This window comes from Aythya fuligula, chromosome 2 (assembly GCF_009819795.1).
Source record: "Aythya fuligula isolate bAytFul2 chromosome 2, bAytFul2.pri, whole genome shotgun sequence".
Classification (NCBI taxonomy): Eukaryota; Metazoa; Chordata; class Aves; order Anseriformes; family Anatidae; genus Aythya; species Aythya fuligula.
In genome coordinates, this window is record NC_045560.1 from 58,162,800 (window position 1) to 58,188,106 (window position 25,307).

At 42.9% G+C, this 25,307-nt stretch overlaps 1 protein-coding gene across 3 annotated transcripts in view; it reads right to left on the reverse strand.

Annotated features, from left to right (window-relative positions):
* HECW1 (HECT, C2 and WW domain containing E3 ubiquitin protein ligase 1) overlaps positions 1-25,307 on the reverse strand; it is a 264,203-nt gene that overhangs the window by 107,646 nt on the left and 131,250 nt on the right. For 2 of the 3 annotated variants that reach the window (XM_032182375.1, XM_032182377.1), the window contains exon 5: positions 346-424. In XM_032182375.1, the coding sequence (XP_032038266.1) occupies positions 346-424 (79 nt within the window). The remainder of the gene's footprint in view (positions 1-345; positions 425-25,307) is intronic. The other variant, XM_032182376.1, reaches the window with a different exon arrangement.

Below are 25,307 nucleotides of genomic sequence, written 5' to 3' on the forward strand. Positions count from 1 at the left end.
TTATGGTCACTTCTAGAGTAACAGGTAAAAATGCATAGAGTTGTAGAATTGTTGAATGGTTTGGGTTGGAAAGGACCTTAAAGATCATCCAGTTCCACCACTCCTGTCATGCGCAGGGATGCCACCCATTAGATTGGGTTGCCCAAAGCCCCATCCAGCCTGGCCTTGAACACCTCCAGGAATGGGGCATCCACATCTTCTCTGGGCAACCTGTGCCAGTGCCTCACCATATATGCATAAATACATATACATAGATATACATACACAGACATGTACATGAAGGGTTTTAATAATTTCAGTCTCCTGCTCTCTGGGCTTAAAACTTTCACACAAATGGTAACTTACCTGACAATGAAAAACTTATCAGTCTCCGACTTCCCTGTCCCTGGATTGAATCTTCATTGGTGATGCTTTTAAAAATCTGCTGGAAGAAGAATAAAGGTGAGAAGGAGGAGTCTCCTGTATCTCTTGAACAGACAAACTGCTGAGTAACTGTCCTTTTTACAACATAACCAACTAAGAGTCAAATAGACAACCATTAATCAAAACAATGTTTTCATTCAGGTAATGATTTACCCACTAGTCAGCTAACTCAGACCTTCCTGGATGCATTTGATTAAAACAGAATGATACAGCAATATTACTGTAATTTTAATATAGCGGTTCCTCACACAGAAAGGGACTATTTATTAAATGAGATAAAAGTAATGCATAAGGATGGGGATATGGCTCTCACCTCTACTAATGTCTGTCTTTATAACATATTAAAAGAGTAGAAAATCTTTTTCCAGGAAGTTTATTGCACATTTCTCTGAGCTTACTGCTATCCTGTGCAAACAACTGTGAATTATGATACCGGTAAGTACTGAGGGTGAATCTGAAAAAAAAATAAGTACATCAACAGGTGACCTTTTGTACTCACTTGTCTGTACCTTGTTTTTTGACAAGGATCATGTCCACAGCTTGAGTTTTAATGTCAAGCTTTAGCTCAGCAAGTTCATTGGTGGGCTGACGTTGGGCAAGTTAGGACCCAGGTTGCCTCCTGGTTGTGATCAGAACTGGGAAGCAAAAGCCCCTCATGCCAGTGTCTGGGGCATAAATAAGAACCTGCATCAGCTGGGGGAAAGCAGCTTCCACTGCTGTTTCCCTGAACAGAGCAGAAGAGATGCTACCATGAGACAGGCTTCAAGTTCAGCAGGGCGATGGTGCTACTATGACTACCTCCCACTGACTCTGGAGCCAAACCAAGTGCTGCTCTGCTCCTAGGAAGTCACAGCTCCTCACCAGTCTTGTTGTTTGGCTTTCAGGCAAAAAAGAAAAAGAGCATTTATGCAGTTAAGTTCCAGTTTCTGCCAGGAGACAGTAACTGAAGTCCCACTCAACTGTGACTCATTGCTCAGTATATTAAATATTGTGTATTCAAGCTTAATTTAGAAAACAAGCTCTTCTTTGTCCCCACAGAGTTCAAACCAGAGCAAGGGAGCATTGCAGCCCCCTAGCAGGGATTAAGCAACAGGCACAGCTGGCAGGTCAACACACAAGTGACACATGGATTGTAAATACAAGGGGTGAAATTTAGACACCATTGAAAAATGGGCTGTGGTGTACTTTACCTTTTGTCATAATCAGTTTGTTTCTCGTAGACTATTTAAATGGGATAAGGAGTACTGAATAGAGTGACACTACAAGTGAATTTAAGTAGAAACACCCCAGCTGGATCACAGCTAACTAGTTGTAATTACAGCTTTGGACTTCTCAGGTATGCAGGTTTCAATCTATTTATTAAAGCTGCCGCTGATAGGAAAGGTACACATTTATATCAGTATTATACATGACACTGAGAATTTTGTGACAAGAACTCAGTAACCTTTATCAGCTGAAGTTGTGAAACAATGGCAGAAACAATGACATTTCTTTGTCAAGATGTATTTTTCATACGACTTCGTTGACTGGCATTTATTATACATTTTCCTTTCAGGCTTACTACTTACGGTCTTCTCATGATTTTGTCTGGGACAGTGGCTGGGCCAACTGCCCTAGATACTTGCATATTTGCAAAATGTGCACTTTTTTCCAGCCCTTAAACATTTCCCCAGGATTCTTAAATCTGCCACAAATCAGCATGGACAGTTTAATGATCTATGTTTTGAACAGACGGGGATGGAACTGATGGTGTCCTGCAAATACCAGTGTGTTCAAAACTGAAAAATATGTTGCTATTAAGGGTCCATAACTACATTATGGAAATTGAATCAGGACAGTAATGCTTGAGTAATGCATGGGCAAACGTAATGCATAGGCAAAAGCATGCCCAGCATGGCCAAAGCTGCAGTGCCAAAGCATGGCATTACATAAGGAGGACAGTAATGCAACCAGCCCTATAAGTGAAACAAGCTGTACTGAGGGAAAAGAATAAATTAGATTTGCTTCTACAGGATCCATCTATTTTGTGGATCAGGTGCTCCTCACACTGCACATCTAAGTGCTCACCCCTCAGGCAATCACAGGGCCTTCAGTAGTGCTCCCTCAATTTCCCCTTGCCTCATGTTTTCTCATGGAAATCAAGGCACAAGAAGGTTGGAATAGGATTAAAGAATGGGGCATATCCAGTGTGTGCTCTGGGGCCCAATAATGTGCTGGCATCAGGTTGGGGCACACATCTGTACCTGGGACCTGGAAGTGCTCCTGCTTTTTCACTCTACAGACACGTCATTTCTGTGTATGAGAGTAATGTAACGTTTTAAAATTACCTGTCTGACAATAAACATTCCCTCTGGCTTTCCATGGAAAACAGTTCTCATGATCTGATGATTTGAAATGTTGACATAATTCTCCTAATCCTGGTTTTCCTGATCCCAATTCAGTCAGTTTTGACTGAAAGGTCTCAAAAAAATCAAAAAAATAGTCAAGTTTTGCTACAGTAGTGAAAAAGAAAAGCTTAAGCTTTTAATTATGAAGAAAAAGAACCAAGTCAGACAGCACAAACATTTTAAAAACTCACCACTGTAAACAACTCTTCCCATATGTGGTGGGTTGACCTGAGCCACCTGCCAGATGCCCATTCTCTTGCTCCCCCTCCTGAGCAGGGCAGGGGGAGATAATAAGACAGAAAACCCCATAAAGCAAGATCAAGACAGACAGATCACTTACTGATTACCATTCTAGGCAAGAAAGACTCACCTTGGGGAAAATAAATTTATTTTATTCCCAATTGAATAGAGCTCGATGGAGAGAAACAAACACAAAAAACAGAACACCTTTGCCCCACCCCACCTGCTTCCCAGGCTCACCCCCCTGGACTCCTACCACCCCCCAGTTCCTCCAGCAGTGCAGGGGTCTGGGGAGTGGGGCTGCGGTCACCCCCAGCTCCTCTGTGCCGCCCCTTCCTCCTCACACCCTGGGTTCTCCAGGGGCTGCAGGGCAAGCTCTGCTGGGTGTCTGGAGCACCTCCTGCCCTGGCTGCTTGCAGGGCTGCTTCTCGCACTCCTTTCCTCACTGCTGGGCAGCGTTTGGCCCTTGCTGAGCTCCGCTCTCCCTGAGGAGCCCACCCATAGCTGAGGGGCTCAGCCAGGCCCTGTGGTGGGGCCAAGGGGGACCAGCATGGGGCAGCCCCAGCCTTGCCTCATACAGCAGCCTGGAAGGCCCTACTACCAAAACCTGGCCACACACATCCCATACACCCTACTATATTGTGCCTTTGGTGGGGAGTCTTTGCCTCTAGGCTTCATTTTAGCCAGCTCAGTAACTTTTTAAATTGCAGAAAACATTGTGCAGCCCCTGAAGCCCCTAAAAATGGCCGTTTCCTTCTGGCCAAATCCTGCATCCTGAAGTGGCAATACAAAAGTAAGGCAAAATACCAGCGCTGCTGCCTATAACTGAATTATGAACTATGTAGATTATCCCAGCGTAGCTCTGAGATGCACTGCTATGGTCATTTTGATAATGCCTAGCACTTAACCTTAGTGATTTTAAAGATGTTACAACATTTCTTTGAAGCTTAGCCAACAAAGGGAACGCACAGCACTAAGGCTGCATGGGACGGAGGCGCAATGCAAATTAGACTTCAGTGTACAAAGCTTCAAACTAAGATCCTAGCTGTAGCACTTCCTAAATCCTCTCAACCCCTGTTCTGTACAGCTCCACTATCCCAAATTGGTGTCTCTTTTCTCCAGTGGCCCAGTGAAATGGCTTGGCTCCGAGGCCTCCACTCGGCCAACAGGTATGCTGCACCTTTCCACCTGAGAGGCTGGTCCCAGCAGCTGGGCACGTGCCCAAGCAGGTTCAAAAGCAGATGCAAATCCTTTCTCAAAAATAAATAATTATGCAAGGACATACCCAAGGAAGGATATTACAACACTTGGGAAAGTGGTTTTACTTGAATATTGATGTAGGGAGTTGCGACGAGCAGTGAGGGCAGAAGAAAAGTTATGTCAACAGCATGGCATGATTTATCTTGCTGTGTAAAGAAAGGTGAGCATGAAGGAGTTCTCCCTCAACTTTTTGACCAGACAAGGTCATTACGTTTGTCTCACTGTCTAACTGAAGGTAAGTTTCCAGGACCAAGCCAAAATCTCAGGAAACAATGCGAAAAGTCTTCCAATTTAAGTCCAATATTTTGAGAAGAAAAAAAGCTATTGGCTTCTGTTTGGACTTGCTATTTTCTGATGTAGTATCAGATTCTCCTCAGTAGTGAGAAAAGGCTAAGAGTGCTCTGCACAGGATAGGGTAAAGCTGGGTATGTGCTCACTAACGATCACTGGCAACCGCACAGAGTGGGATTTATAAAGCGCTGATGCCCGGGATGAAAAAGTGCATGGGTCATACTCCTCCTTCTTGCCATTTATCATGAAAGAAACCCAGACTAATTTTAGTAGCTCCAATATAATTACACTAGGAGTGTTGTCACTGTAAGTAAACTTTGAATTTAGTCATCAGGAAGTAAAAAATAAACTCTGCTCAACTGCCACTGAAAACACAGTTAGCTGACAGAACAACATTCATCTTATCACTTGACATCTTACAGACTGAAGACCTTGGCATGAAAGGAACAAATGTAATTTTCCCTTTATAACTGTGGTGCTCTTTTATGCCCTTGAAGGGCTCAGTCTGAATTACTTTAATATTTTTGTTTGTTTATAATGTAACGTTTGCACATTGTACAGCAAAACCTAATTATTTTTAAAGTCCTGATGTGAAACAGGATTAATATGCTTTTATTACATGCTTCTACCATATGTAGTCATGAAAAGATGGGACCTGAGCTGCAGCTTGAAGCCTAGCTGTAGCTCTCAGCAGAGCGTTGTCATTTCCATGGGCAGGAGTGTGTGCACTCAAGCACTTAAAGAAGCATCAGTACTTCTTTCACAATATTCTCCAGTAAACACACCCTGAAAAAAACTTCTGGCCTAGCACAGTTTCCCAACCACCGAAGCACAGGCAAAAGGCAACCACCAGGGCAGTCACAGCTCTCTGCAAAGTGTGGGGAGGTATTTGAGGCCAGATCAAAGCCTCTCAGGACATGCTGAACCCAGGGAAAGGTCCACATTTGGAAATGCTTTTCATTTTCTTGGTAGAGAGAAAAAAGACAGAAGGAGATGACTGAAAACTAAAAATAATACAGTGTTTTCCTGGCATCGCTTTTCCTTGTGAGTAGTTCCTGCAAATGCTGGAGGGAATTCATGTGACCCTGAATGAGAAAGGAAGCAGGCTTCACACTGGCAAATGGAGCCCTTGAGACTCCCTTTCTTACTATGTGTTATGAAAAAAAAACACAACACAACAACAACAAAAAATACCAAATTTGAGAAAACCCACAGTATGACAGTCCATCACCTCTTACTGAGGCAAGATTCCAAGTGCATCACTCGAACTTTGTCTAGCCAGAAGCTCAGAACAAGGACTCTGACAGCTAATTAAAAATATATCCTAAAATACTTTGCTCTTCACTGGTCTATCTGGATATATGGAGGAGTACCAAGGACAACAGTCTTGCTCCTAAAAATAAAGTGGCTCCAGGGTACACCTCAGGTGCATCTGCTCAGCCTTCCTGTTATACCTAGGCAAACACTTTTAGAAAGTATGCAATGTGAATAGAGGTCTGGAAGAAGCTGTAAACAAGCTTGCCTGCTGCTGCAGTAGAAAATATGCTTTCCAGCAGCGGAGTGACCTGTAATAATGCAACATGCTGGTAAAGTGTGCTCTGCACCACTTTCTAAGCTACTTCTAGCATGTTTGTATGTTGTGCAGCCCAACTTAATTATGTTAAAGGTCTTGCTGTTATGGAACAGAATATGATTTTATTACCTGATTTTACCACATATAGACATACACAGGTAGCAAGTTCAAACACAAATTCCTTTTCCAACACACAGCACAGAAAAAACAGCTGTGTCTTATTATTTAGTAACACACTTTACTCTCTAGAAGGGCATTTTTGACCCCTGTGGCCCCTTGTCTGTGACACAGACAAGGGAATTCAACAAAGCCAAGCAAATTTTCTTTTCACATAAACAGAAGAAATGTCTGATTTAAGAAATCGTACTCTTCACTAAGATCCAAGGCATTTGGGTAGCAGCAGCTTCAACTGCAAAACAATGGTAACATTCAATGGTCAAAACTGATATTATCTCACATAGACCAGTATTTCTTACATTTAAAACAGAGGAAACTGCAGTGACACTAATGTAGACTAAATGCTTGGGTACTGAAAGTTTTCATAGCTCAACCTGGACCATACTACCTATTAGCAAGAGCTTCTTTTATTAAAAAAAAAATATATATATATATAAAAATATATATATATAAAATAAGAATAAACACTTCTAAGAACACATCAAAGTATTCAGAGGGGCTCACACTTCCCAGCAGCACTACTCAACCTGCATGGAAGACAGAAGCGTACAATGAAAGAAACCTAGAAACTACAAAAGCAAATCAGCAAAGTATATTCTGTTTGTATACACCAGTCCTGAGGACAAAAAGCAGCAGATGAGTGCCTTGCAAATAAAAGAGAAGCTGGTGACCTGTGCTTGATTTAAATAACAAGTGAAAAATAGCCTAAACTCAGTCCCAAACTGTGTCGCAGCAAAAGGAAAAAAAAAAAGAAATAGTGCTAGATGTGTCAGAGCTAAAGACATGGTGTTGCAGAGCAGGGGGAAAGACGAGACTGGTCAGTAACTGCCTGCCCTACGCTTGCTTCAAGCTCCAGTTCTGTGTTCTCTGCGTCTCAGGAACACCAAATTTGCCTGCAGATTTAAAATAAAATAAACAAAGTTATTGGCCTGAATTCAATGGTCAGAAGGAAAAGAAGAAGGTGATGCTTCGCTCTGCCTCCTTCCATCTGTTTGCATTTTTCAGTTCATCTGAGACATAAGATAGGTCCAAAATTCCCTAGACTGAGGCAGGAGCAGAGTACCAGCCTCCACTCTGCTCTGCTTTGCTGATGTCAGTTTAAATCAGCTTTGAGCTACTGTTTTAACAAACCAGCATGTACATGGCACAGGTGTCAAGAAGAGTTTCTCAAAAAATTATTATGCCCTAAACAAGCTCTGTTTGCTGTTATTGTTTCCCCCTTGATTTCACTGAACTCTTAATACTAGGACAACTTCCTAAGTGTGAAGTGTCTTTCCACAGTACAAGAATATAAGGCATTGTCCCAAGTTCATGCTTCAGATTGTGCCATCTGCTTCAGAGAGGGAATGGCTCTCAGTTGATCTGGGTGTATACTCCCATTTCCTCCCAGTTTTGACTTTAAAAAGGCATAGCTGGGGAAGAAAACTTGACTAAATATCCACAGGCTGCAGAAGTGCTTCTTTTCCCTCCACGACCTGACTTCTACCACCTCTTGGGAACACAGGGTAGGCTGGGATGCACGGGGTGGGCTGTGAAAGGAGCAAATGGAGATCCAAGCTCCAGGACTGTCTCTGACAGAATTATGGCTCTAATCCCAGGCTACACTTTGAAAATCCAGCCCTAATTAGTGGCAGTACTTCAGCTACAACCCTCACTCTGTTAACAGAATTATCCAGCTCTTGAATGCAATATATTCCACTTATCCTGTTAGCTCGTTAAGCCACTGTGCTGGCACTGCAGTATTTTCCTATCAGGTGATTGCAGATCGCACGCAGCCAGTTTCTCCATTAGCAGAGCCTAACTCCCTGCTGGATTCTCTGCAGCTGACTTGGGTCCCTGAAGGACTGTGACCACACACGTGCCACAGTCTTCCCCCTCTGTTGTGGTCAGTGCTGTTCTAACCCTGTAATACAGCGCTTTCTCACTGCTGTTCCCTGATTAAGGGGAGAATTTGCCTTTACCGCCACATCACAATTGCCCTCTGAATGCAGAAGGCTCCTGTTGCCTCCTCTTGCAGCAGTGCTTCTATCATTATTTTTTCTCCAGGAGACAGAAGTTTTTCACTCCCAAAAGCTTCCCTCCTAGAAACCCTTGCAGAAATTAGCAAGCAAATAAACATATTTTTTTTCCACTCAAAGTGTAATGAACTCTTTCATCAGATTCTAGATCGTGATGCCCAACTAGTATTATAGAACAAAATTGCTGCTTAGTACTATCAGTATGGTCCTCTAGAAGGCAACTACTAATAGGTTTATGACAAGCGTACATTCAGTGACAGCATGCACTAAGTACACCAGGTCTCCACGTTGGCACGAAGATATTTGCTGTTTCCCAACCTACCCTATGTGGGCAGAATGCTGGTTTAGAATAATGACAATACAGAAGAGGGATGTTATGAGCAACCACTTTCAATTAAAACAAAAGCAAGGACTGAGGCAACAAATCAGCATCTCCCCCAGAGTCCAACATCTTTTTCTTCCAAAATGTTATTAGATTCAGCTTTTTCATTGTTTCAACAGTTCTGCCTAATAAACTTCAGCTATCCTTTGGCAGCAGAGGAGAAGCTTTGATTAGAGATTTTGATCTTCCTATGCTCTTTGGAAATTTCGTTTAAATAAATTCTTAGATTTTCAGATACTTAAACAGTTGTGCCCGCATTTGTGATAGTGTTTAATTTGTGCTTTATGGGTTGAATGCTGGGTTACATCTGAGAGACGGTCATTTTTCTTGACGTGTAGCAAACTTCTTAGGAGGGCTGCTTTCCGCAGGATACCTCACCAAGGACTCATTGTAGCTCTGAGGCTGCATGCTATTTGACATCAGTGGGCCTTTAAGCACTAACACGTCCCTCAGCAAGTTTAAAGCAGTCCAAAGGATGGCAGTAGTTTACACCCCAATGTGCAAAACAAACTTTTACAGACACAAAAGGCTCTTCCTTCCCACTGCCCTCCCCTCTGGTGCAGTTAACTGAGAAGAAGGCTCTCTGCAGTTGCTAACCAACTCCGTGCTCCCAAGAGCTAGTACTATCCAGAACACAAACAAACAAACAAACAAAAACACTAAGGAAATCTAGGTTTAAGATCAGATTAACATCAAGCAGCTGCCTAATGCAGGACAGGATCACGCCTGTAAACCTGACAGGTCTGTACACAGAGTATTAATGTGCTTAAGCACTCTCACAGCAAAGAACTGTGTGTAAATAACAGCCTCTCGGGAGCAGCTATGCAAATCCCTACACCACGGAAATAATTGGCAACAGCGCCATTGATGGGTAAGACAGGCCCAGTGTTGGATCCTGCAATTCGGCACAAAATTTGCCCCTGTAGACTCTAAATTCAGTCTTCTTAAGAACATGTCCTGTTTGCATGGAGAACTAAAAAATCACCACTAATGCCTTTTCTCTTTGAACTACAGAACAAGGAGGGGGATCAAAATGCAGGGCGAATATGGTAGAAATACCCTAAAATGCAACACATGGATAATGTCTTCGGAAGGCAGTAAACTGTGCTAGGCAGCAGTTATTGGAGGCTTTAGAAGCTCCTCGCTCTTCTCATGCAGCTAGGCTGGGACAAGTACATAGATGAATAATGCTGACACGCGTGGGACGCCCGGCTCACTCAGCTCAGCTGTGTTTGAGGAAGGGCTCCAAGCATTCATCTTGCTGTCAGAGAGTCTGGATGAAGGAATCTGGTCAATGACCCTTCCCACCATAAAAGAAGCAGCAAGGCAGTGAACAATGCCCATTCTTCTAAATGAATGCCCCGAATATCAATTCCCTACGAATAGCATTATTTTGAAAAGTGAGTTACAAACCCTTTGATTTCAACCTTGGATCCTACTTTTGGCAGAACTGAAGTGACTGCAGAAATTTATAGTCTGCTTTAATAAATAGGGAAATATCTCTGCTCCTTCAAATGCCCCTTAATCTTGCTGAATTACTAATAAAACATTTGCACTCCATAGGGCATTTTTTCTAGTCATGCTAGCACAGAAAGGGTAAAGCTGAGAAGAAAAAATAAAAAGTCCTAAGAGACAGTATCTACAGTCTGGTAGTTAATGCAGCCACATTCATGCTCAGTTTCTTCTGTGCATCTTTTGGGAGATACATCAGAGCCAGCAGAAACTGCTTATCCTATCTCAGTAAATCCATGGTCTATTTTTTATTTTTTATTTTTTAATTTTAATTGCCTTTGTTCTACTATTCAGCTGCTTGCTGCAGCTGAGCACCCACTGCTTTGTTTGCCTTAGTTTGTGGCTATCTACAGCAGCGGGTTTTAAAAAGCCAACAGTTTTATCCAGTGAAGAGCGCTTGTGGAAATACTGATTGTAATCAAACTGTCACAGAATAGCTGGTGTTGAAAGGGATCTCCTGAAGTCACCTGGTCCAACCCTTCAGTGAAAGCAGGACCAATTTGGAGTAGGTTACTTGGGGCACTGTCCCACTGAGTTCTGAGTATCTCCAAGGAAGGAGAAAGGACAAGATCCCTGGGAAAAACCCCAAAAGTTCCTGAGGTCTAATCCAAACTTCCCTTGTTGCAACTTGTGTCTGCTGCCTGCTGTGATTTCACTGTGCTCTGTGAGAAGAGCAAGCCTCCTTCTGCCCTACGCCCTCCCACTGTGTAGTTAAGGGCATCACTAATATTCCGCTTAAGACTTCTCCTCTTAAGACTGCACAAATCCACCTCTGTCTCTGCCACTCCTCATACATAATGTCAACGACTAATCTGAAAGATAAAAAAAATAGGGGCCAAGCTCATCCTGAACATGACTGTGGTAGGGTTTTACGGCAAACTTAAGGTATGCCAAAAATTTTTTAGGGGAAGCAACGTTTACAAAATCCAGTCTCTGATAACAGCTGAGGTCACTACAGCAATTTGGGTATCACGGCTTCACAAAGGACTTGGCCTGCTGCATGCTGGATGCAAAAGACTTCTGAATGTGAAGTCATTAAATATGACAGGAGGGGGGAAAGGATGTCAGCTAAATGCAGGAGTGCTGTCACTGCAGAGAAGTCATTAGCGTGCATATCATTAGCGTGTATAATATTATCATTAGTCTGTCTAATGATATAATTCTTGTAGATGTTAATAAATAAATCACATCTTAACAGCAAGAGAGGTGGGTTTCGGTGCGTGTGTCAGTTTTAATGGAGATCAGCGCAGAATCTGTCTCAAACACTTCCATCAGTCCTGGGAAATTGCTCTCGTGGCACAGATCAAGGCAATGCAGAGGTTTGTACCTGTCCTGATTGTAGTGGGTTTACGTGGCAAGGTTTTGGTAGCAGGGGGCCATAGGGGGGGCTTCTGTGAGAAAGATCTAGAAGCTGCCCCATGTTTGGGAAGGGCCCCATTGTTTTCCAGAGCTGAGCCAATAAGCGATGTTGTTTTGCGCCTCTGTGAGAGCATATTTAAGACAGAAAAAAACTCTGCGCCACACAGCAGCCAGGAGAATGAAGGGAGTGAGAAACAGCCTTGCAGGTGCCAAGGTCAGTGTAGAAGGAGGGGGAGAGGTGCTCCAGGCACCGGAGCAGAAGTCCCTTGCGGCCTGTGGTGAGGACCATGGTGAAGCAGGATGTCCCCCTGCAGCCCATGGAGTACCACGGTGGAGCAGGGTTCCACGCTGCAGCCCGTGGAGGAGACCACGGTGGAGCAGGTGGCCCTGCACCGACGGAGGCTGCCGCCTGTGGAAGACCCCTGCCGGAGCAGATTCCGGGCCGGACCTGTAGCCCGTGGAGAGGAGCCCACGCAGGAGCAGGTGACCCGGCAGGAGCTGCTGCCCGTAGGGGAGCCAGGTTGGAGCAGTTTTCTCCTGAGGGATGGGCCCCGTGGTACGGACCCATATCTGGAGCAGTTCTGGAAGAGCTGCTGCCTGTGGGAAGCCCACGCTGGATCAGTTCATCAAGGACTGCATCCCGTGGGTGGGACCCCACAGCACAGGGGACAAGAGTGACCGAGAAGGAGCGGCAGAGAAGAAGTGCTGTAGACTGACCATAACCCCCATTCCCCCGTTCCCCTGCACCGCTCGGGGGGAGGAGGTGGAAGAGGGTGGATGGGGGGGAAGGTGCTTTTGGTTTCTTTCCTTTGTTTCCCACTTCTCTAGCTTGTTAGTAATGAGCAATAAATCTTACTATCTTCTTATGCTGAGTCTGTTTTGCCCGTTACAATAATTATTGTGTGATTTTCTCGTCCTTATCTCAAACCTTGAGCCCTTTTCACGTATTTTCTCCCCATTCCTCTTTGAGGAGGGGGAGTGAGAGAGCGGCTGTGGTGGAGCTCGGCTGCCCACTTGAGCAGAACCACAACACTGGTTTTGCCTGGGATAGAGTTAATTTTCTTCCTAGGAGGAGGTATGGTTCTGTGGTATGGTATGGTTTTGGATTCAGGATGGACATGGCTGGGCATCAGTCAGCGGGTGGTGAGCAATTGCATTGTGCATTGCTTGCTTTGGTTATTTTTCCCTTTTTCCTCTCCTCTCCTTTCTTACTAAACTGTCCTTATCTCAACCCACAACTTCTTGCATGTTTCTTTTCAATTCTCTCCCCAGTTCCACTGGGGGCGGAGGGGAGTGAGCAAATGGCTGCGTGGTGCTGCGCTGCCTGCTGGGTTAAACCACAGTACCTCACGCTACACACACCGCCCACACGGTCCTCATCTAGCGGGGAGGAATGGGGCTCATAATGCACGAGGTGTGGCTCCCATCTCCACACAAACTCCATGTCGCCAGTGTCCAAATCTTTGGGCTACGTGGAAGTAGGTTTGATCCAGGTCACCTCCTTGGGCCATGCCCCCAAACCAGTTGAAAGGAGGTGAACAAGAGACATGGCTCTTTGCCTCCCATCTTGAGGCAGTCTGTGCTACAGTCTGGAGCGAAGCACAAGGGATGACTGCTGAATCTGGAAGCCGGAGCTGCCCCTTCTGCAAGTGGTGGGAGCTACTGGCTTTGCCGCATTCATATTTCATGTCCTCCTGCTGCAGCAGCATTACATATCCCCGAGCTGCATGGCGCTGGAGCAGCCTGTGCTGCCCACCCTGTCAATGATGCATCACTCGCAGGAGAAAGTGAGGACATCACGAGACAAACACTTGGCAGCTCCTCCACTCCACTCCTTGCTCTCAAAAGCACAACTGAATGAATAATAAACTTGTACAACCTGAGCATCCTCTCAGCAGTAGCTGCTCCAAAAAGCATGAAGACTCCCAGGGTGCTACCGCATCATGTGGGGAGGCAGCTGCAAAACCAGTGGACTTGCAAGCTGAGCCTCGGGCAGAGCCCTGGCTCACCCTCACAGCAAAGTCGATCTCACATCCCTGGCTGTGCCTGGTAGCTTAGCCCACCCCTCCTTGAGGGTCACACAGTGGCTGCCATCAGCCAGCTGTCTGAGAGGCAGCCAAGTGGTCCTAAAGGCTGCTCCGGGCCAGAGCACAGCAGGCTTCTCTGGCAGCCTGGATCTCCTAATCAAGGTGATCTTCAGAGCAGAACCAGCCAGTAAAAAATGTGAAAGGAGTGAAAGAGAAAAGGAAAGACAAAGTGATGAAAGGGGAAGAGAGAAAAGGCAAGGCTCTCTAGAAGAAGAGTGGAAAAGAAAGAATAGTGGAAGAGGCTATGAAGAAAGAAAGCACTTCTAAAATTCCAGATCTTCCACATATATTAAAAATGTCCTCCCCCTCTTTCAGATACATTTCAAAAAATGCCAACCAAAACAAAAAAAAAGGCCAACAGCGACCATCACAGCATTTCCAGAACTCAAACATGAGAGCAGCATCTTTCAAACTTGCTTACTGGCTAGGATAGGTTATACCCCTTGGGGAACAATGAGAGAAATAAATAGGCTGCTAATAAAACCAGGGTTTCCTGATGGCTTGTGACACCTCCAGGCTTTTCCGGTATTAGCCTTGAGTATTCCTGCATAGCTGAATCAGCTCTGTGGTAACGGGTGTTAGAAACCCTCAAGTACTTCACCCCTGCAGTCACAGGCACCGAACAGTCCCAGCTGACTAGACAAAACGTCATTAATGCGTTGGTACCTGAAATAATACAGCCTGTTATATATTTTTGAACTCAATTTTAACAATTTCCCGAGGTCAGTTAGGTAGTATGAGCGACGCCGGTGGTCCTTTGCTAAGAACATCAACATACAGTCTAATAACATGGTTTAGGCTTACGCTCACCATAAAGCCCTGTTGCATTGCCATAAGGGTACGAAGGGCCTCAGCATAAATAAAAAACAGATCCCTGCAGCCAGAAAGGGAGCTGTGTAGAAACAACTTCGATGTTTTCCATCAGACTTCACTAAGAGTTTAACCCTGCTTTTTGACTGGAGATTTCGAAAAGGGAGAGACTGCATGCTTTCAATATATATGGAAATACTCTTGTCTGAGAACTCAGCTAGCCAGGAAACCCAGACTGATATTTAATATCAGTGGAAGATGTTTCTCAAGAGATACAAGGATTAAAAATGAACAAAGGATTCAAAATTCTATTTAGAAAAAGACAGCCCTCATACATACTGGTATCTAACACACTGACCTACACTGATTTCCCCATTTGAGCTACTTTTGCTCTTAATCTTTCAAACGAGCAACAGTTACAGCAAAAATGATTTAGCAAAGTACGCAATATTATATAACTGCAATCCACCATCACAACTGTGTGAAGGGGACCTGATTAACCTGCTGAGGGAGGTCTTGGAAACCAGGAAATATAAACCTAAAAGATAACCCGGAAAGTTTAAGTCTGCCTTTTGATGAATAAAAATTGTAATGCTTCTTCATTTTTTTTAGCTGGCTGATCACAAACTTTCCTCAGTTAATGTAACATCGCAGATCTATTTTTTGCATCACCTGAGGTTTGTGAGAAGCTAAGTGCAGGACACACAAGATATACTCAAGATTCAGATAGAACATGAAACTAAAAGCTGAGCCATAAGCAGAAGAAGTAGGAAATACAGATCTGAACAGCAAGAATAAAAAATGTAAGAGAGGACAAAAAAGCAGCTAGATGGAGAGAATGACGATCACCACTGGGCTTCCACCATATACAAATGAACATACACACAGAAGCACCTACATACGCACTACATTTGAAGGGCAGATATCTGCTGGCAATGATGTGTGCTGCAATTGCTGAAAAACTTTCTAGCTTTCTGTCACCCCAGCCTGCGAATTATGCCAAACATTCAAACGACCTACAAATCCACAAGTTATAGACACATGCAAGTTCACCTCACATTCATCTCTGCAGTCAGGCCTGCTGATTTTATACAGGTTATTGGAGGGTATGGGTTATTTCAGGACATAGTATTGGTTACTTTTATAAAGGGTTATGCTGTTTGAAATTTCAATAATATTCTTCTCTCCTCAAATCTGCCTCCCATCCCCCCTTCTTCCCATGACTTAGGAAAGTAGATGAGGAAACAAAAGAAAGAGATTTCAAGAAAAATAAGCTATTCTTCTCCTTCACACTGGTTGCCGGGAAATACTTGGTTATTGAAAATCCAGTCAGGACTAAAGACAATGCCATCTCCAGCAGAGATGAAACATCATTGTAAGGTTGCACTCAGTGAGGGTCAGCATAGGCCTCAGATCTGGCTTTGGCAAGCTTAATGGCCTCTTTCCCCCTGCATGTCTAGCTGTTTGGCTGCCTGCAGCTTGGAGGCAAAGAAATCCTCCCAGTGCTTGAAAAGAGCCACATTAGGAGGGTGCCAGTTGCTGAAAGCTGTTGAGAGAGAGGCTGGGCAAGCAGTTACACACCTCAGCCTAAGTTCATACCTTGGCTTGAATGTGGATATGAATGATGTGGATATGTGTACATGAGAAGAGAACTTGCCTGTTTTCTTTTCCCTGCGTCACTTTTCCAGCTGGTCACAGGGAATGAAGCACCATTTACCCTAGTTAGATGTGATTCCACTAAAACTTCTGTTTCATTTGTGAGTGTTCGGAGACCTTATAATCTGTACCACCTACCCGAGAATTTCTCAGTCTTCTCAACTGCACATTGACGCCTTGGCAATTTCGCCATTGATATATCCATTTTTTTTATCATTTGTGTGTCCTAAATATTTCTGTCACATCCGTAAACCTACAGGCTACACCTACAATTGCAACACAGAGCAGAGGGCAGGTTGGTCAGTGTATTAATACTTCCTAGACAGAGAGAGTCTCCTTGTTCTTTTCTGAAAATCATCATCATCATCATCATCATCATCATCATCATCATCATCATCTAATTTTACTTAACTCTTATAGATGGTTTGAATTATACTCCAAAGCAACTGCCTGAAGTATCGTGCCTTATAGCAAAATAAATAATTTAAAATAGCCACACAAAGAAACACAATGTAAATGACAAGCAAATCATATCTAGCACATACTTGTGCAATAGTTCTTCTAGGCTTTGAGATAAAGACCCGCTGAATCAGCAGGATGATCTCTAATGGCTTCAGTGGATCTGGCTTTCAGATTGCCATGATCTATACCGATGGACTTAAAAATTGTAGCAACATCTTTTTAAGCATCTCTTCCCTTTTTACTTGGCAGCGTGTCAGACCCAGCAGCAGATACAAGTACACTAATCACCGTCTTCAAGAGATGAGGTGAACCTCTGACATCTTAACATTGTTTATAAAATCATTAATCTCCTACAAACATCACAGATATTTTAAAAGAAACCCATCAGCTGCTAATTCTGCTTAATTTCCCAAGTTTTCCTGATGTCCTATTTTCATATCATCACAGAGGTATCACAAGAGTTTTACAGAACAAGTTCCTTCACTGCCCCAGCTCCATCTGCCTTCTTTGTCTTGTTCTTTGTAAGCTCTAGAGAGTCATCTGGGATTTTACTCATTGCTTTGAATAAGCACTGAGTTCATGTTTTTCCCTGTACACCCCTTAAAATTTATTCAACTTCTTTGGAAGGCTTATCCACACAAACAGTTGTCTCTCAGCTAATATTTGCATTTCTTCCTCAACATGAGTCGTTTCTTCTTTATTTGAACCTAATGACTATGGCTCAGTATACTTATTTTCCTGGATGGACACATCAGTCAGGAACCTGTGTTCTTCAGCATGGCTAATACTCGAACTTCAGTAGTCTGCTTTGTCTCATCAGCTAATAGGAATTAGCATCAGATTAAGGACTATGACAACAACTTTTACTTTAGAATTTCTAACCCCTTCAAAAAAAACTTTAATTCTTAGCACATACCTGAGAGAGAAGATACTGACAGCCTCATCTGTGATAAAACATAATGATGACCAACAGCAATACAAAAGAACAAAGCACAGCAAGACATGAAAAAAACACAAACTAAACTAATTTGAAATGGCGTGTACTAAAGATGGAACATAATTACCCAAATTAGAATTTGAACAATTAGAGTTCATGCATTAACTCAATTATTCTTGAAAAAGTATCAGTATGATTTTAATGACCACCAGAACACAGACTCCTTATCTTGATGAAAATGCAATGCAGAAACACTAGGCTAGAAATTACTTTCTGGGTCATGGAGTCCAACACATACAGCAACTGATACATTTCAACCCCACTGTTTCAGATTTCTTAGCCGATTATTAACACCATTCCTACATCAAAAGTCTTCTGCCTCAGTTGCAGTTCTACACAAAACCACGCGGTTGCTATCCACATGCAAAATTTCCTCTCTTATATTGTTAAATAAACATGTAAAGAACTTCCTCAACTCTTGAGTACCAGAGGATATCAGAGTTCCTGAAATACTTGCTTACGCATTCAAGAAGAATTTCATTTTGTATTGAAAACTGTGTAATGAGACTCTGATCAGTTTCATGCATCCCCTGATGTGTTTACACACTTCTAAAGCACTTTAGAAAATCATGAGAAAAAGTAGAAATGGTAAAACTATATGCCATGCTAACTGATACAGAGAAGGGAAGCCTAATCTTCACATCCACTGATCCTGGAACACAAAAGGCAAAGAAATTGAACAATAGCAACTTAAAAATTGAGGAAAGCATCTTTTTATTTTTTTATTTTTTTATTTTTTTTTCTTGCATGGCCTTATTAGAGAGCAAAATTTATTACTACATGGACACAGAAAACCAAGAATTTAACAAGACCAAAAAAAAAAAAAAGTGATGGATGGCTATATAACATATGGTAACAGAAAGTCAAATAGGACGCTAAACCATGACCTAAGCAGCTGCTCACTAGGTCTGTCTACATGTCTGATTTATTGCACCGGACTTTTTTGGTGAAGATTTGACTTGCATCTTTACGTGGTGTCTTGTGATACATACCAGAGTGCAAACTTATGAGCCCCAAATTATTTTCCTGCTCCTATGACTTCCAGTCACCAAGCACCCCATTTGCAATAGTTTGGACACACATTTTTGCAACAGCTACCCCTCTATGCCTATCCACACCTAGAATGGACAACTGGTGAAAACATCATGGCCAGTGAAGTCACGATGTAGACAAGTGGTCCTGGAGACATAATGGAGCACAGCAAACCAAACCCTGGTCCTTTCTGCTTTGTGCTTCATCCTATTGCAGACATACACAATTTAACAATAATTTAAAATAGAGGATTTCATGCCCATGCACTGCAGGATCCTTGTAACTTCTGTGGTCCCAGGTGTCGGACTAGCTGGATGTTGGAGAAGTTTCAGCCGTGCAGCATTCCTGTTACTTTTTTTTTTTTTTTTTCCTGTTTTAAACTCTATTTAAATGGCCAAAGCAGAACCTGTTACGCTGGTGTAAGATAGAAGCAACTGTACCAAAGTCAACAGTTTTACACTGTGTTTGCATAGCACGGATGTCATGGAACGAGATCTCACTAGCGCTACATACCAGCACAGAGATGATTACACCAGTGCAGTGTGCTGAATAGTCACTGATCTTTCCATAATTTACTAAACTACAGAAGGGAGTAATATGATGTGCAGGCGATTAGTACGGCTATTATGTGACCATAACAAGAGACATTCGGGAAGCAAGTGGCTGGGAAACACCAGACATGTATTGAACCCATTAACAAATAAATGGCTTGTGTAATGATCTTCTTGGTGCTGCTGAAATAAAATCACTCCAGTTCCCCATCTGTCATGCTTTTAATTTCTTCACTTCAACTCTGTGCTGCACTGCAAGTCTGCTAATTAAACCACTCTAAATCTACATTAAGAAGTTCATACAGGATCAGATGCCCGGTAAGGTTAAGTTGACCCAAGTGTTTTCTTTGAAACATGTGCAAGGAAGCAAGGGCAACAGGGAGAAGCCCAAAATCAGTGCAGCTGATCTGCAAATGAAGAGTATGCTTTGGCCAGTGATACCTAGGGGTGGCTCAGCAGCTGCTGCTTAATTAGAGTCCATGAGAGGGCAAAAAGGTGACAACGCTTTAACAGGAGATACGGTGGCCTTAGCCCTGCCTTTTGTTCTGCCCCTACTCTGTTTTTCTGACTGCACAACTGCACATTCATGGCAGCACAATAGGAAAAAGTTCAATAAACGAACACTGAAAGAATTATTTTGCTTAACAACTTAACAGATACCAGCTCTCTTATGCGATTCCTTCCCTGTTTAAATCCATCGTAGCTAAGCCTGTGGCAGAGCATGATGTACAAAATAAAATAGATTTTGAAGTTACCAGGTGCTCAAACATGCTTGCACTGGTAAAAGAGGACTAAAGGATGAGGACAATGTCAGTACCTCTGTAACTTGTGTTACACATCAGTGCGCTGTATAGTGCAGGTAGCCCAACCGTCCTCTCTGTATAGTCTGATACCCTGCCCAGGAAATATTTGATATATATGACTAGTTATTTCATTCTTTAGAACATCACCTGGCTTCACCACAGGTTGCAGAAGGGCACTGGCTTTCAACACTCCAATGATACGTGCAAAGTCGCTGCTTGTCCCAGTGCTCTGAGTCCCCTGTTTCAGAGCTGCAGGGCCAGCGTGTTGAGAGCCCTCGGTGAGGAGCAAGGCATTCAAGAGAAGTGCTGTGTGGAGACGTAGATCCATAGCCCTGCATCATACTCACCCCACACACGTGGCTTTTTCCCCTCTTCACTCCTAGATACACATTCCTTGGAGATGCATCCCCAATATGCAGGTGATTTAGTGCAGAAAAAGCACTGAATGGTGTTTTGGGGCCATTTCTCATGTCTTTCAAATCAGTTGTGAATTTTGGCACCAAAACTAAACTTGTATTTGGTTCTTATATTTGAAACTTCATCCCTTCAATACATTCTACCTCATCTTTCGTACAGAGGGATCAGGAATTTATGAAGAACACAAAATGAATGGACTCCTAAATATGCAGACAGCGGCGTGCTGAAAAGCAGAGACGGAGCAATAGAAAAGAACATACTTGTACGTTGTGAGTTACAGGTTGCTGCTCAGGAAATCAGTGCTGATGCTCACAAACAATATCATTGTTTGTATTTCCCCTGCTCACTTTGTGCTTGTTAGGTAATAAAATCTGAGCACATACAACTTGTAAGCGGTGTCCTTTTTGATGACATAAACTGGCAGTGATAGTGGTTCAAAGCACACTAAGCTGAAAAAGTCAGTATCAAGAGAGTGGGGAAAAAAGGCACAAGGCAGGCAGAACTGCATCACTTATCACTTGCCACTTCAGCTTATTGACATATCTGAAATATGTCATAATGAAAATGAAGTTTGAAGTGATTCTACTTGCTAATTCTGCTCTGTTTTGAAAGATTCTGCCATTTCGGAAGAAAATCCCTAAACTTTTCCAGTAAAAGCAATGGGGTTTCAGCACATGCTCCACATCTTTACTGCATCAGGACCATAAAAGCCAGTGTTATTGAACAGTACTCAGAAGAGGCCTTCGTGCACATGAGTTTTTCTTAATATCTAAAGAAAATCTCTTGCCAACCATCCCAATTTAAACTGTGAGGAGAGGAAATAAAAGGAAGGAAAAGGTTATTATTTATAACACAGTGACTATAGTTACGCTGCAGTTAGAGACCAATTAAACCTGGGTTACGCTTTCTGACTCCACTAATTCATATAAATGGACCACTCGCTCCGTGTCAGGGTAATTGCAGTGTAAATACAATGGTCTTTATGTCTCTGGATTCTGAAAAAAAGTGCCTGTGTTACTGAGGTGGCAATAAGAAATAATTTGGATATGTCATTAAGCTTCAAATTCTTTGAATCAGTGCTAATTAGGATATAGAAAAGCATAACCAAAAATGTAATTACACTGAACTAAGGGCTCAACCGTGCGACTATTAGAAGGCTGCTCGTGTGAGTGAGTATGTTTGAACATTACTGCATATTGCCAAATCAGGCTGTAAAACACTGCCATGGTTTTATAATGAAGGAAAACGGAAGTGAAGAAATGAATTCATGACATTTTAAAGCTGTAACAAATGTGTTGAGGGTCGTTTTCACACTAAAAATAATTCCCTTGTATCTTGTAGCTAGTGGGGGCAAATTCTGCCTGGAAAATCTGCTCTCCAAATGCTCGTGTAATGGCGAGCATATCTATTCAGTGCACAGTGCCCTCGAGCCCAATCATAGTTTGGGGCTTAGGTGATACTACAATATGAAGTGTTAAAACCAATAGACTACTAATGAAAACCTTTCTGTATTGCTCGTATATCCTTTCTTTGCCCTCTTTTTTAACTCCAGCTCTCTAGAACACTTCAAGACAAGCAGAAAATGCACACACTTAGGGTTGCCTAACATGAAAGTGCTAATATTTCTTATGCACATAGTAAAATCCTTGCCAATTCCCCTCTAAGAAGTACTACTACACTTCTTTTACCTCCACCAAGCTTACGGTGAGCCATTAGAGCTACTTAGCTCCAGACACAATAAAATTCCTTTGTATAGAAGTGACCAAACTGCTCCTTGCATACTTGCAGAAAAGCAATGACATACAGAGCTTTGCATTAAAATGCTGAAGTAATTTCACAGTCAAATTTAATAGTTTCTTTAAATCCAAAGACTTTTGTCCTCCCTCGTGTTATATTACTCCATGTTAGTCTACACCAGTGGCAGAGTATGAGCACATAAGGTAGGTGGGACGCGGACAACATTGCAAGTACTGTGAAAAAAAAGCCGTATCAGAAGAAAACAAAAAATGTGCAGATATTTCCAACAGATCAGAAGCCTACGCAGACCACCTTCCTCCCACAGTTTATGGAGCAGCTGCTTGTCTCAGAATCATTCACCTCAAATGGCTAACCAGTAGAATACAATCTCTTACAACTGTTTCTTATCAAATATATTGTTAGATCCTCTTTTATGTTGGAAAGGGACTGCCTTGGCAGAGAGCACTTTGTTTTTCACTTCTGTAATCTATGCTTCCTTCCGTCCGAGCAAGTATTTCCAGTTCCAGTCATTTTCCCTGTTGACTTTTTCATCCCTGACTGACTCCTTCTCCTTTGCAGGAAATCAAAATAGGAGGAGGTGTATGCAGGGACAGGTTGAATATAGGCGGCACTACGATGCTGCTCCTTACCTTGCATTCAAAGGCAGCTGCAAGCTGGGGGAGCTCTGGCTTCTTCACATCTCACAATAAGGAAAGGGGATGCTCTTGCTCAGTCCTGACAAATACTTAGTCACCTAAGCAGAACGATAGCTTCCAGAGAAATGATGCTTCCCTTCCTAGAAATGCTGAGCCTTCCAAAGTACACCACTCACACTTGTTAAACATGTACCTGGCTTGCATTCTTTGCTGTGATTAATTGCAGCAGCCTGATTTTGTGTTTCCCATAAGCTTTTATTTTTTTTTAAACCTTAACTGCTGATCACAACAATAGCCACAAGTTTCCTGTAAGCCGCTACCTCTTTATCTTCTGTTTCTTTAATTATAATTATTCTTAATTTTTTAAAATAATCTGTTAGATTTATTAAACATAGTAATGCCCCAGAAACACAGACAGTTTTAAAACTCACCTATCACAGAAAAAGACAGAAGTAAAAAAGAACACACAGCTGAGATTTTAAATCCAGTCTCTGGAAAGAACGAGAGAGATGGCTGCTCATACGTGCAAGCTCTTTCAAAATCCTGGCTTGCAGCACATACATGGAAATGAGGCAGAACGCTTCATTATCAAACACTCCTCAGCAGCCCACACTCTGACGTGACAGCACATAATGCAAATATTTACAGCAGGAAGTCCTCAGGAATGATCAGTCACAATCAAATGGCAGCAGCTTATCAAGCGGTAATTCCTGCTGTGGGAAGCCCAGCTGAGGTAGCATTTCCACACAAACACAGCCCAGAGAAGGTCTCTTCCAATAATTAGCCCCAATTTACAAAGCTTTCCCCAGGACGCTAAGTATATTTGACAAGTGCCATTGTGATCTACGAGACAGAAACTGTGGCACGAAAGCTCCAGAGGTTCGATCAACCGTGGTGATTTGCATCTAATACACCGCTAGTGAACACTCCCAATTTAGTGAAGACATTTGTCCTAAGGCTAAAACATTGATTCTCCACTTACTGTCTTTTAATTGTGGTGTATCCAATTTATCTTTTTAGGCTATAAGCTCAAAGGGGAAAAGATTTCCCTTTCATTCAGTATGCTGTTCTTGTGCCTGCTTTATTTTACCGTGGAAGAACCGCGCTCAGGTTAAATCATTTTCATTCTCAGACTTTCCCACTAGCAAGATGCAGCTTTCCTATTCCTAGAATTAATTGCTCTAACTTGTATTGTTTTTCTACAACAATATCCGGTGTGAAGATGAATTAAAGGTGACATTAGGAATAACAGAAGAGTAACAAATGGAACAGGAATGTTACAGATGCCACAGAAATGTGCTTTTCTACTGAGGAGACTGTTCAGCTTGCCCTCACCAGAGCCATGCTTATGATTTAGAAGTATAAACTACTGTGCACAAATGCACTTTACGGATGCCACTAGTTTAGGAAAAAAAAAAAAAAAAAAAAAAAAAGGCCTGCCAGGATGTTCCTTTTTTCCCAGGATTGCAGGTGCTCCGCTTCACTGCTATCAGCCCCAGGCCCTAAATACACATTTAAGCTTTCGCCATGTAGGAACTGGTCAAAGTGCACGGCCCTCGGTTCCCAGATATTCAAGCTCGACGATTCAAAAGCAATAAAATGTGACGGGACTTTTCACTGACAAATGAACTGCAGGGCATCCCAATCAGGGGGTGAGGCAGCTCTAATAACTGGGTTAGAATGTAAGGAGATAAATTCAAATGGAGCAGAACATCCACAGTATAAGGAAGGCGAGATGCTGCTCAGCCTCAAGCACCACCGATGCTATGCAAAGACATCCAACTAACACAGCAACTTTTTCCCCCTTTGGAAGCAGGTTTCCTTTTAACTGCTAGTTAAATACTGTCTCAACAGCACGTGAACGAGAATGGCAACCACTTACAGCCCCAGCATGGCTATTTCTAGCTCCTTTTCTCTTCTCAGTTGCAGCGAACCACGTACAGACAGACAGATTTGTTGTTGTTGTTTTTGAATTGTGGTGTTAGGATTTGTCTGGTTATTGGTGTTTGCAGGTCTCTTTGGCAGGACAAGATACCCGCCGGGTATACTGGCCAACACACCAGCTGCTGCCCCCATCGCAGGAGGTGCCACGTGCCTGGAGGCTCAGACAAAATCTGCTTGGGTGGCTGCAGATGCAGGTGAGTCTGTGCTAGCAGGGAAAACACTGTCCCTGGAAGGTCACCTGTCCCCAAATGCCGCTTCTCGAAGGACATCTGCTCCTGCTATTTTTCCCAAGCTGTGCCAGACGAAAAGGTTTGTTTCTGTCAAATAAACAAAGCCTCGTTCCCTCTGTCCCTCTAGTGACAGCCTAAGTTTCAGGGTGAATTTGTGATGCCATTACCACATTGGCAAAAATTCTCCTTTTTCAAGGCAATAAACTTTCAAAAAACCTTCAGCCCCTACACCCACAGTAGGATCTGTATTGAGATTTTCTCCCTGCAAAGGTAGGAACAAAATGCTAAGATCCCACAGATGCC